At 39.6% G+C, this 12,763-nt stretch overlaps 1 protein-coding gene across 1 annotated transcript in view; it reads right to left on the bottom strand.

The window, feature by feature from the left end:
- GAP43 (growth associated protein 43) overlaps positions 1-12,412 on the bottom strand; it is a 94,535-nt gene extending 82,123 nt beyond the window's left edge. Inside the window, exon 1 of the mRNA XM_016200242.2 lies at positions 12,372-12,412. Coding sequence (XP_016055728.1) covers positions 12,372-12,401 — 30 coding nt within the window. The 5' untranslated portion in view covers positions 12,402-12,412. The remainder of the gene's footprint in view (positions 1-12,371) is intronic.
- Between the last annotated feature and the right edge of the window lie 351 nt (positions 12,413-12,763).

The following is a 12,763-nucleotide window of genomic DNA, read 5'->3' as shown; positions in this document are numbered from 1 at the left end:
GATATCAATAAAGATTTTTTGTGTTGTTTTTTTTTTAAAAAAATAGGGAGCTTTTTTCACAGGAGTATTTTTTTAAAAAAGGAGCTAACTCTTGATTCAGGCCTGAGAAACTGGATGAGATTGAGTGAGGCAGAAAGTGGACTTTCCAAGCAGGGGAAATGACAATGAAGAAAAATACAAGGAACCTAATACTTAAATTCATACTAAGTCTGTCTGGGACAGAATGCCAAAGTAGAGGAGATTTGCTATAGAACATGCTATTTTGTAAACTGGAAACCTTAGAGACAACTTAGTTCAATGCTTTTGTTTAAATACAAATGACAAGCCAGAGAGATCAAATTTGTTTAAATTCACAAGCCTAGTCAATGGCAGAGCCAGTAGGAGGTAAGGCAAGAATAAGAAATTGGTATCAGATTCGAAGGAGCCTTGAAAAATAATCATAAATAAATACAACTAACCCTGTAAACAAAGAAAAGCTATTGCAATTTTGAGAAGGGAAGTGAAATGTAAGATTAACCAACAGGCAGTGTGCACAGCTCATGCCTAAAGCAGGGAATTTTGGTGACTATCCAGCTTTTTTTACCTGTGGTTCATCATCTGAACCACAGATGACAATAACAATAGATTTGAGTGACTGTTTTCTCCATTTTCACAAGAATGGGATGAAATTAGTGTTAGATAGATGCAGAAGAAAGAGATTAATTCATGGGCTTTAGGACCTTAGGATGTTAGGGCTTGGCTCTCTTCTAGAATGCTGGTTGAGAAAGGCTAGTAGGAGAAAGAAAGGATGGATGTGAAAGAGATTGCAAGTAGAATTTAGTAACTGATAAGATAGCGTGTATGGCTTTCATATGGGAAGGAAGAGTAATCAGTTATTCTAGGTAATGACCTGGATAACTGGGAATGTGATGGTATCTGAAAAGAACATTGTCAAAAGTAGGGAGTCAGAGGTTTAATCTAAGGAGAAAATAATTAGTTTAGGGTGAAAATGATTAGTTTAACATGACACTTTCAGAGGTGACAACAAAGAAAAGAAGGAAAAATAATATTTTTAATACCTGTAAATCTTGAATTATTGAGGAAATTAATTTTTCCATTGGTTTTCCTATGGTTCTTATAGTTTGGTTCTTTACGGATGGATTTTTACAATATACCCAAATTTAGTAAAAGTAACAATTTTGATTAGATATACTTAATAAACTAAACTTTAGTTTGTATACGTGCCAGTCAGTTTCCATAATACAAGAATGATAAGAGAGGAGAACTGAAGGAAAACCATTAATCACTGAAATGTAGACTCACATGAAATAGGACAATCCCTGGCATGACAAAATGGGCTCTTTTTCCCAAACTTCTTGGATTCTTCCCTGAATACTCTTATGCTTGGGCTTATCTTCCAGATGACATTTAGAAGTGAAGTCTGACCATCTGTGGTCATTAATTCCCAAGACAGTTTTCACTAGAGGGTTATGGCCCAATTCCAAATTGAGTAATTCTATTTTATAACTCTTCCTCCCTTTTCAATTATAATCTTCATTTCCTCCTCTATTCTGTTTTTACCCAAAAGATGTAAAATATAAAGTTGAAGATGGAAGAAAGAATATGGAAAAAACTAGGTCTCACTGATGTTTTCTGTACAGCTCTTCAGTTAACTATCCATCAGTATGGAATACAAATATGGCTGAGTTATCCAAAGTAGTACCCTGTGTCTTTCAATGAAAGGCAATCAAAGCCATGGGGAATGCTGAATTTAGATTAGCATGAAAGATGTTCAACTGAATATTAAATACCAACCTGATTTTTCCAGAGTAGCTTTCCCAGGTGATAGAAAAAACCTTCTCTTTCCTGGGAGTAAACAAATGCTTGAGGGTTAGATTCTAAAGACCTACTCTTCATAAAAAAGAATATATTTTTAATAAACCAAAGCCTCAAATGAGATTTGACTAAAGAAAGGGCCAATATTTTTTAAATGAGATAATACCATTCTTTTCTTCCTTTTGAAAATCTCAGAAATTTTAGGAAATATTAATCTAATAAAACTTTGGGGGGGGGGGAATTCTCCAAATGCCTAGGTGATAATGAAGTGAGAGAAGTTTATGATGAATCACTTTTGAAGTTTCACTACTCCTTTACATCACTCAAATAAAATACTATTTTTTCATTGATTTAATGAGAAAGGATTTTGAAATGCTATGTCCACCCCAAATGCACTCAATATCTATTTCCTCTCTCCCATTAGAACCCTGTAAGAGAGTGGATAATGAAACTGGGCTGCCCTCAACACAGTATATACCTAGAAATCTAACTGCAAACTAATTATTTAGTAACCAAGGATTTTCTCTTTAAAGAAATTCTGCCTTGATTTCTTTCCTTCCTTCTTTCTTTTTTTGGTAAATAATAGAGATAGTGCCTCTACTGGAGTTTGAGTACAACTGTGGAATGCATCCTTTGGGATAACTGTTTGGATCTAATCTGTGGATTAATTTTACTTCTCAGTTTACACTCCAAGCAAGTAAATTGGTTTCTGAATTAAAGCAAAGTAGGAATGAGAAGAGGATTTACATTCTAACAGTCTAGGTTAGTTCCTAGGCTAGTTGTGCTGACTAAGAGGTCCTGAAGCCATTTAGAAAAGCAATCAGTTCTTAAGTTTGCTTAACTCTTGGAGATAATTTTATTTATTTTCTTTCTTTGCCTCATCTAGCTCCTTTATATCATATATAATGGGAAGATATTAGGATTTTTCAAATTTTCATTTAAAAATAACATTTTTGAATAGTTATTGGAATTGGGATTGCAAATAATGGATGAAAGGTTAATTACCAAAATTCTACTTGTAGAGCAAACCTGTGCATATGGAGACAACAGCTCAATATTTTAGAAAGTGCCAATTTGCTAAAAATAGATAAATATGGTGATTATTAATGGAATTAATTCAATGGCATTCAAAATGAGATGACTAATATCAAAGAGGAACATTTCTCTGATATAAATCCGAGGGAGATATTTTACATCTATTATTGCTCAATCCTTTCAAAGAAACAGATCCTGCACACTGAAAAATAAAAGAGAGCAAAGCTCCACTATGCCTAATTAGCAAGAATACATGGTAGCTAGTATTCCTCTTAAACAGATGGTACCTGCCAGAGTTCAGCTTCTGAAAGACAGTAAAAAAACAATATCTGGCAACTTCAGATGTGAAGATTTGTCCTAACCTTTCATTTTTAGGAATAAAAGTCCATGAGATCAATAATCTATGTGGTTACTTCTTCTTTTCAGATAACCCTACCAATAATAATACTCAACACAGGCCAAAATGAAAACAATCAAAGGGAAAAATTAGTGGTCTACCACATTTGAAGTAAGTCCTTCCTGATTTGGGTAGCTACCCTATTATGGACATATAGGTATACATTCAGGAGACAGTTTCTCAGCCAAATTACTCTTTCACTAGATTCATAGGTGTAGCCTTTCAGAAATTTTATCTAAACCATGTGACCTGGTCCTCTAGTCAGAGATGATTGGTCCGTTGGTAACTAGCTGACCCAAAAAGATTCATTCATTTTCATTCTTTTACTCATATTCGCCCCCACACACCTCATCATTTAGAATTTTTAAGAATTTGAATGGAGAAACAGAGAAGGTGGGGTTATTAGTAACTGAGTCCTTTAAATGCAGGGCTCCAGAAAGAAAGTCTATGAATTCCTGTTGTTGAAGTTTCTAGGTCTATTCTAGTTCCCCTAAGTTTGGCTGCTCAACTTCTTAATTTCTAAGATATCTAGTTTTCTTTGTAAATCCCTTTTATAGATCCTTAAAGCTAGTTTCTGTTACTTGTATTCCATCAAAGAACGCATAAATAATAGAAGCGTGTGTGTGTGTGTGTGTGTGTGTGTGTGTGTGTGTGTGTGTGTGTGAAGAGAGAGCTAGAGACAGGGAGACAGCATGAGAGACAGAGAGTAAGAGACAGAGACCGAAAGAGAGGTGGCTAAAGTGAAGGATTAAAAGAAATACTATTAATCAACCATAAATATAATCAAAGGAATAACTGTATCCATCTAGACACCAGTTTATTTCCAAATTTCTAGTTAATACCTTTCTACTAAATTTTATATAAGCTCCCTAAATAAAAATGTTTTCAAAATATGTATGATATTAATTGTGCTATTTTCAACTTCTGGTTTCTAGAAAAAACAAAATCTCTTCAACAAACTTGATTCAATTATTATACTTTAAAATATTTTTAAATATTACCCATACATTAAGAAAGAAGATTCTCTAGTTTACAAAACTCCATGGCTTACATGCAGATTTGTTTTATGGCTTATATGATTTTGTTTTATTAAATTGGTAACTTATCCCAATCAACCAAGGACACAGGAGAACTGAAATGTCCTTTGCAGAGATCCTGATAACTTAGAAAATTATGGCATTTAGAGTTGAGTTGGAAAAGGTTCAGGATTGTATATCACTTCTCATCAAGCTTAATTCCTGATGCACTGAGGAACCCTAAAGTTGTATGAAAATGGTGTTCAGGTGATAATCTTTGAGCTTCCAGGTTTCATCGCATTTTCAGCCTCCTAACCAGTACCATTCTCCTTCTCTACTCTTCTGCCTGACTGGGCCCTCATGTGATGGATGTGAGCACAGCATGCCTGGTAATATTAGTGCTGAGAACCCAATTTAGAAGTAAGGTGGGGGTGGGGGTGGGGATGGAGATGAAGGAGAAAGAGCCAGCTTAGCAAATGGGGAAAAGAAATATATATAGATGTGAAGAAAAGACTAAAACAAAAAAACAGAAAAATAAATATAGTGGATTTTTCTAATTCATTTGAACTGATCCTTGGGTTTTCATGAAGAAGATATACCATGCTTCCATCCATTAGCATGGTTAATATTTACTTTGTAGAGAAGAGGAGGGAAGGGATGAGATTGGAAGATATATATTTGTCTATGTCTATCTACCTACGTATCTATCATCTTCAGTACAGAGAATAAGGGCATTACTTTGCAAAGAACCATGAATGCTTTAGGTTTCAATATGTGGAATTCCTCTATTAATAATACCCTACACTTAAAAAACACATTGTTTGTAAAACACTTTTATTTCTATATCTTTATTTGAACCTCAAACCAATCTAATAGGAAAGACAAGTCAGGATTAGAGTGTCCTTTTTATGTGTTCACCATATTGATGAATGAACTGAGGCTCAGAAAGATTAAGTTACTTACCCAAGGCCACATGACAAGCAATTGACAGAGCCAGGTCTAGAACCCAGGGAAAGGGGTTATTCCACTACAAAGACATGAAACAGGACATTAAACAAACAACATGTAAGAAAACAAGATCTGTAAATAATTAAGGATAAGAAATCTGGAGGATCAGACTCCCACACTGCAACATAAACTCACAGCAAATGTGCTACTCTGATCTAAGCAGACAGGGGAGGGCAACTTTGACCACAACCACCTTGTGAGGACCAATGGAGTTGAATGTGCTTTACACAAAGTCAGCTCTGAATAGGTACATGAGAATGGTCTTCTGACCAAACATCTCTCCTAATGGCCCATTATGATGACCTTTTCCTTCTTACTTTTATTCCCTCAGTAAATAATTTTTGTTGAGAAGTTAATATGTGCCAGACACAGTTTAAAATGCCTGTTTTGTCTAAAATACCCATTTAGAATTTTGGAAGGGGTACAGTTTTTCAGAAAGTTCTTTTTTCATAGCCTCACCCACTAAACACTAGCCTAAGGTAGTAGTAATCAATCAAGAAAACTCTACTTGGACCTAAGAGGAGGAGGAAAAAGAAAAATTCCAAGAAAAAGATAGAGATTGAGAGCAATGAGCCAGATACAGAATTAGAGTGTGGCGATACTACTCAACTTCAGCAGTTAAAAACAAATTTCACCTATAAATCATTTTGTCTTACTGCTCTTCTCAAGGCCATGCCAAATCAGTCAGAGAAAAATATACTCCCTGGAGTCTGGCAGGAAATATTTTCATGGAAAGCCGTGGTTGCAGTTTGCCTAGTTTTGGCCAATAATATGCCTACTTCAGAATCCAAATCCCTTCAATCTATTCAAACCTAAGAAAGATAAAATGGATCACATTCTCCTTCATTTCACATGACATTTAATGAGCTACTTACCACTCAACCTCCTTTACCTCCATAGGAGATTTCTCTTTGAGGAATATTATTATGTGGATACTTCAGTGAAAAGGATAGAAGCCTAAATGAAAATAAAATTAATTCTTGAACACAGGTCCCTGAGCACAGACTGACATAATTTGAACTTTGTGAGAGCAATGAAATAAATCAACTAAGAGTAACAAGAGATTGAGTCAAGGTTTATTTGGAAAAGTAGTGGAGCAAAACAACAAGAGAAAGCACTTGGGGCCCCCCAAAAAACGGCATGAAAAGACCCAAAATTCTAGTAACCATGTGTCTTTCCTGGGACTCTGCTAATCTCTGAGGGTGGGACTATATGATGGCTGGTGGGGAGGCGGACATCAACAGGAGGTTTCCAGATAGTACCAGTTATGGTAGTTTGGTACAGTACCAGTACAGTATTAATGGACTCAATTGTTTTTGCCTGCTTTCATTAAAAAGTGATGGTTGTCATCATATAGCTCAATAACAAGAATCAATGATGATCAGCTCCACTTCAAAATTTGATGCCAATGGATTAAAGAAAAAAACAGTAGTGGTCCCATCCATTTAAGATGTGCCATAACTCACAGAAAGTGTATAACTGGTTCCATATTCATTTAATATCAGATCATCCACAGTGAAAACCAGTTACTGTATTTGGCAAGTATTGTGGGAGGCACTGGAGATAGAAAGAAATTTAAGATTCCACCTGTTCCTTAAACAACTCACAGTATGGACAGTATGTAAGAAAACACACAGTATGTAGAAAAGCAAACGCTATATAGTGCAACAAGTGATATTATAAAATATAGCATTATTACAAAGAAGGTAGGAAGAAACTTCACTTAGGGAGGTCAAGAATGGCTTCAAAGAGCTAACTCTTAGAGGAGAAATGGGCAAAGAGTACAGTGTGAGTAAAGGCACCAAGATCTAAAAATTTTACATTGTGGCATAAGGTGAGAGAAAGGGGTGCTTAAAGATGGCACTTGAAAGGTAGGCAAGGCTAGGTCAGGTAATCCCTGCTAAGCAGTTTGTATTTTTGCTTCCAGTTAAGAGTGAACGTCAGAGGATTTTAAGGAGGAAAATCATATGACCCGATTTGTGTTAAGGAAGGATGAGTGCAGTGTTATTTGCAAGGAGAACTGAAGGAGACCAAGAGGGAGGTAGAGAGTCTAGGTAAGAAGCCTTTGCGTTTGTCCAGGGGAGAGGGAATGAAAGCCTGAACCAGGTTAGGTTCTTTGTGGTGGAGTTGAAAAGCAGAGAATGGATTCAAAATCTAAGGATTTAGTAGCTGAATGTGGGCATTAAAAACAGGACTATGATCAGGATTACTCCCAGGTTCCTAGAAATTGGAAGCTGGCTAGATGGTGGGAATTTGGAGAAAGACTAAGTGGGAAACTGAGTATGGCTTTGTACACAATAAACATGATTATCTCTTAAATACTTAAACAGAGATACCTAATGGATCAAGAGCTCAGGAGAAATATGCGGTACACAGATTTGGAAATCACACAGGTGGTTAAAACTCCCAACACGAATGAGGTCACCTAGAACTGGTGTGTAAAGTGAGAAGGGTAATGAATCAAGATCATGAACCAGGAGCTAATCAGTATTTTGGGGAGAAGAGAGTAGGACACGATGAAATGAGATTCTGGAGAAAAAATGAGAGGAGCAAGAGCACAAACAGAGAAATCAACTGTGACCAGAAGCAACTACTCAACAGAAAAAGGCAGTATGGTAGGCAAGGGACAATCTTGAAAAACTGGCAGTTTTAAGCCAAACTTCACATTGCAAAACTTGGACAGAATTTTTTTTTTTTTACATTTGTATTGATTTTAGTTTTCACATTAATTTTGTGGAATTCCTACAAAACAAACAAACAAACAAAAACCTTTAAGGCAAGCAGGGTGGGATTTTTGCTTGTCTGTTTTGGATATGGTTTTTTAGTCTCCATCTTACAGGAGGAAACTGAAACCCAAGATTATGTGATTCATTCAGAATCACAGTGTGTGACATAAACTAAGGACTCTCAGCACAGTGCTCTTCCCAACATCTCAGAGAATGTTATGAAGACTTCAGTGCAGTGATGCAGAGGCAACCTGACCACACCTCTGAAATTCAGAAGGGAGAATCCCTGCCCACAATCTCCTCTTTGATTGACAACAGACACACACTTGGTTGCCTGAATGTCTCTATGACAGCTAATAGGGAAGCGAATGCTATATCTTTTGAGATGACCCGGGCATGTGCATCCATTGAAATGTTCCTTTAATATTAGAGGAAGATTTCAGACTCTTCTTACTTTATCAGTATGAAAAAGGAGAATATTTGGTTAATACACATGCTCTACTATTGCCTGAAAGAACTCCTCCCCCTTTCTTATGGGGCCACTTAAAACCGAAGTATGTGGAATTATTAGCCCAAGGCATATCACTGACAATTTCACTAGGAAAAAGGAAAAAGAGATCCCTTGCCACTCTCGTTCTCAGTGAAGGAGCACTGCCCTTTAGCATAAAACATGAAAGGAGGTTTCTCTAGTTTTGCCAGCTCAGCAAGAGAAAAAATTAACCCTACATGTTCTCATCCCAGTTGCCTCAGCATGGGTGGGGGGGGAGGGGCCAGAATTACAGACTGGCAGCATGAGACAGCAGGGCTCATTGTGTATGGGTTAGAAGGAATTATAGTCACCGGTTATGAACACATTTCTAGGTTCACCATGAATTTTCTAAGGTTCTCTGCAAGTTCAGATAATTTTTCAGAAAAAGAAATCCCTGTAAATGATTTCTTCTTCTGTTTATATTTGGAAATGTAAGGTAAAAACCAGCATTTAAAAAAATGCACAGCTTCAATTATTTAAGTAGAATGTCTCCATTTAATTAATTCACTTAGTCCCTGGGTGACACTGGGTGTGGCTCGGCGAGATTAGGAGGAATGCAATTTATAACCAGGAGGAATCGTCTGCACCAAGCAGCAAGCAGGCATCTTTCCACACCTTCCTAACACTGCAAGGGTAGGAGAGGCTGGAATTCTAAACCACAGATCACACTCTAAGAGAAGGATTATTTGTTGTATGAGGAAAAAGGCAGATGTTGGTGGGGTTGAACGGTGGGGGTAAAGGGGCTACTTGCTTGCAATTGGTGTTCTTTACACTTCAATTAAAGTGTCTAGTTTTAAACAAAGGAAACACCTCACAGTTTTCTTGCTTTGTGGGCTCAGATCCTATCTTGCAAGTTTTTCATCATCTGCCATAAGCATGGTAATTAAGCTATTTAAAGTTAATCCCAAGATATTTGAAAATCATAAACCAATAAAATCTCAGGGGTTCTTTTATTTTATCCCTCCTTGGCCCACTCCTTTATCATCTCATCTCCACCCCACTGCCATTCTCTTCTTCCTGCTATACTAATCTATAGTGGTAGGTAATTAACGGCCAATAAAGATCGTTTATGCTTTCTTCTCACCCGTTGGCAACGTATTGCAACTCAGAAATTCGAGATTGCTTTTTATGCTGCTCAAGTGGAAGAGGAAGGAAGTGCAGCCTCTCCAGCCCCCTCCCACGTTTCTGCTGGGTTTTATGGGTGTGGCAGAGTTTAGACCTCTGCAGATTTTTGCCCTTGTTTTACTCCCTGGTAAGGACTAGATGCCAGAAGGAAGATACACACAATCAGATTCTGCTGTGAGTGATATAGGATCATTTTACCCACAAGCCGGAAACCGGTGTGAGACTTAAGTACTCACACTATATAAATGCCAGTCACTGTAGTGTGGAGCCCACGCCCTGTATACATCATTTCCTTCCGTCTGATTTAATACTATCTTACATACTGACTTATGTGAATGATACACGACAGTGGTAAATAGAGAACAGGACCATTTCACAGAGAAGCGCACATTTCTAAAAAGCCTGGGCAAAATAAGTCAATTTCTATGCTTTTCATTTTCTCTCCTGAATATAAATTATGCTAAAACACAGGCAGGCATATGGAAGCCATACAGAGTACATGCATGACTACCGTACATGAAGTGTGCAGATGATGTACACATTTGGTGCAAATTTCTACGACTCCCAAGCACAAAATTTCAGCTTCATCACTTTGCACATCCAGTGAACACTCGGGGCTGTCACTGAGACAGAACCCTAGCAAAGGTAGCTGTCCCCTCTTGGGGAAGGGAATTCCTTTAGCGTCAGTTCCCTTTCTAGAAATCACAACTGGTTTCCTTTGTCAAGGGGGGGGGGGAGTGTGCATAGACTTGTATGTGTGTACATAGAGTGGCAAAAAGTTGTAAAGCAGCATATTTTTCTTTCCAAAATTAAAGCTTTTTAAAGTGAATAGCATTGGCTTCCTTAGGGCTCCGCCTTCCTAAATTTTATTTCCCCAACTCACCAGTGGGGCAACGTCAGGATCTTTCCTTGACAGTGTGCTTAACCCAGCCACCTGTGTCTACGGCATTTAGGTATTAGAATGAAGGTGGGAAGTGTCCGGGTTTGAAAAATGAGCCAATGGAAGCATCAGTCTCTAAAACCATAAAGCAGTTTAGGGAAGTCTGGCATGTAAGATTCTCACGCTCTTCCCCAAACACCCCTACCCAAATCACCAAACCACACACAAGACCCCAGGTGCCGGCTACTTTATTATTTATTGATTATGATTTATTTATTTATTTATTATTTATTATTTATTTATTTATTTATTTATTTATTTATTTATATTTATTTTTGCTATGCCTCTCCACCCACTGCTCCGATATTCTGCTTCTGTCTCCCTCCCCCTCCCTCTCCTTTTCCTTCGTCTTCGCCCCCCACCCCTCCTTTCAGGGCGCTGGCTAAATGTTCAAATCTGGCAGGCTGTTTCCTCTCCACTCCCCCCTCCACCCCCTTCCGATTCAGCGAGTGTATTACAAATTGCCCACCATCCAATACCTGCACAGGAGAGATGCCCAGTTCCTACCTCTTGCACCCCAGCCCTAAGGCCATCAATCTGCAAAGGGCTTCTTCGGCCCAGGCTCCCACCCCCTTCCACGGGCGCGCGCGCGCACACGCGCAGGCACCCCCCACCCACACCCCACACCCATTTTTCTCCTTAACCTTCGCCAAAATCACTCAAACGCGTTCCAATAAATGTTTGAAAGCTTCGTTTGGCGAATGCCAGGGCACTGCCGGTGCCTGCGGAATACCAGGCTCTTCCTTCCTCCCTACCCTCACTCCAGTCAAGTTTCTAAAATGTCTTTCAAGAAATAAGTGAGCAATTTGAAATGGAAGAAAAACCTCAGCGGCGGAGGAGGGAGGGCGGGGACTGGGGTTCTTGCTAATCTTGTACGGGTCCCTCTTCCCGATGAAAATGAGTCACCAGGCTTATTATCCAGAATGTTAGCCAGACCCTGGTCACTGACTCCCCCAGGAAAGATGCCAGGGAGGGGGAGGAAAGACCTGATTTCCAACAGGTAATACTGGGCTCGCCTTTCCCATCCCGTCGGAGCTCAGAGCTCCTAGGGGCGTGGTCCACCCTCTCCCACCAGCTGGTGCACAATCGCTCCGGGGATCTTCCCCTTCCACACCGCCAGCGTCTCCCCCAGCCCCGGCTGCCTTCAGAGTCTTTTTGGGGGGGGGGGGGGAGGGGGGCGGGGAGCATCTCCCAAACCACAGTTTCATTCATTGAAATATAAATAAATAAATAAAACCTTCACATGTTCTTCCATTAATACCTGCGCCCGTTTGAGGCTCAGGCTTGTAGGAAATAGGGCTTCTCCCGCCGCACATGGGAGAAAATTCTACGGCAGAACAAGCAAAACTCATCACTGAATATTATTCTTTCGACCCGCCTTTTGCAAATAATATAAAGAACGGCTTCCCCATCCTGTAGGTAGAACCCACATCTTTCCCCCCCATACCCGTTTCTACACCTGCAAAACCAGACCTGAAATGCTGAACATTCACTAATAGCCAAAAAAAAAAAAAAAAAAAATCTTATTTCCAGCCAAACAGGCGTATTTTTTTTTTTTTCCAGAGCTCATCTTAATTAGTAGCAGCAACCCCAAACCAGAGCGTGAGAGAGAGATAGAATAAAAGCTGGGATGCAACCATCAGTTCCCATATGCTAAGGAGGCGCGAGCACCATGGCCAGAGCAGAAGCGGTTAAAAGATTTTTTTTTTCCTGCCTTTGCAAGGAAACGCTGTACTCCGGTAATTTCACAACAGCAAGCAGTAAAAATCTTTAGCTCTACCTGTTTGGTTCTTCGCATACAGCACAGCATGGTGGTATCGTCCCTCGCCTTCTTCCTGCCTCCGCTCCTCTCCTCCGCTCCGTCTTATCCCCCCCTCTCCACCTCTCCGCCGCTCGCTGGCTCACTCGCTCTCTCGCGCTCGCGCGCTCCCTCCCCTCCCTCCCCCTCCCTCCCTCCCGCTCTCCCGCGCACACCAGGGCAGTTAGCAACTGTAAGGTCCACAGCTATTGCTCATCGCACATGCTCTCTCCTCTGCCTCCCCCCCTTCTTTTTTTCCTCTCTCGTCCCCTCCCCACCTTCCCTTTCTTTTCCTTCCCTCTCTCCGTCTCTTTCTCAGAACGGTGCGCTAGCTTTCAATGACTAATCACTTCCCCAGCCCCCACTCCCATTCT

This window comes from Miniopterus natalensis, chromosome 6 (assembly GCF_054644295.1).
Source record: "Miniopterus natalensis isolate mMinNat1 chromosome 6, mMinNat1.hap1, whole genome shotgun sequence".
In the NCBI taxonomy this organism is placed as follows: domain Eukaryota; kingdom Metazoa; phylum Chordata; class Mammalia; order Chiroptera; family Miniopteridae; genus Miniopterus; species Miniopterus natalensis.
This window is presented reverse-complemented; position numbering and strand designations above follow the sequence as displayed.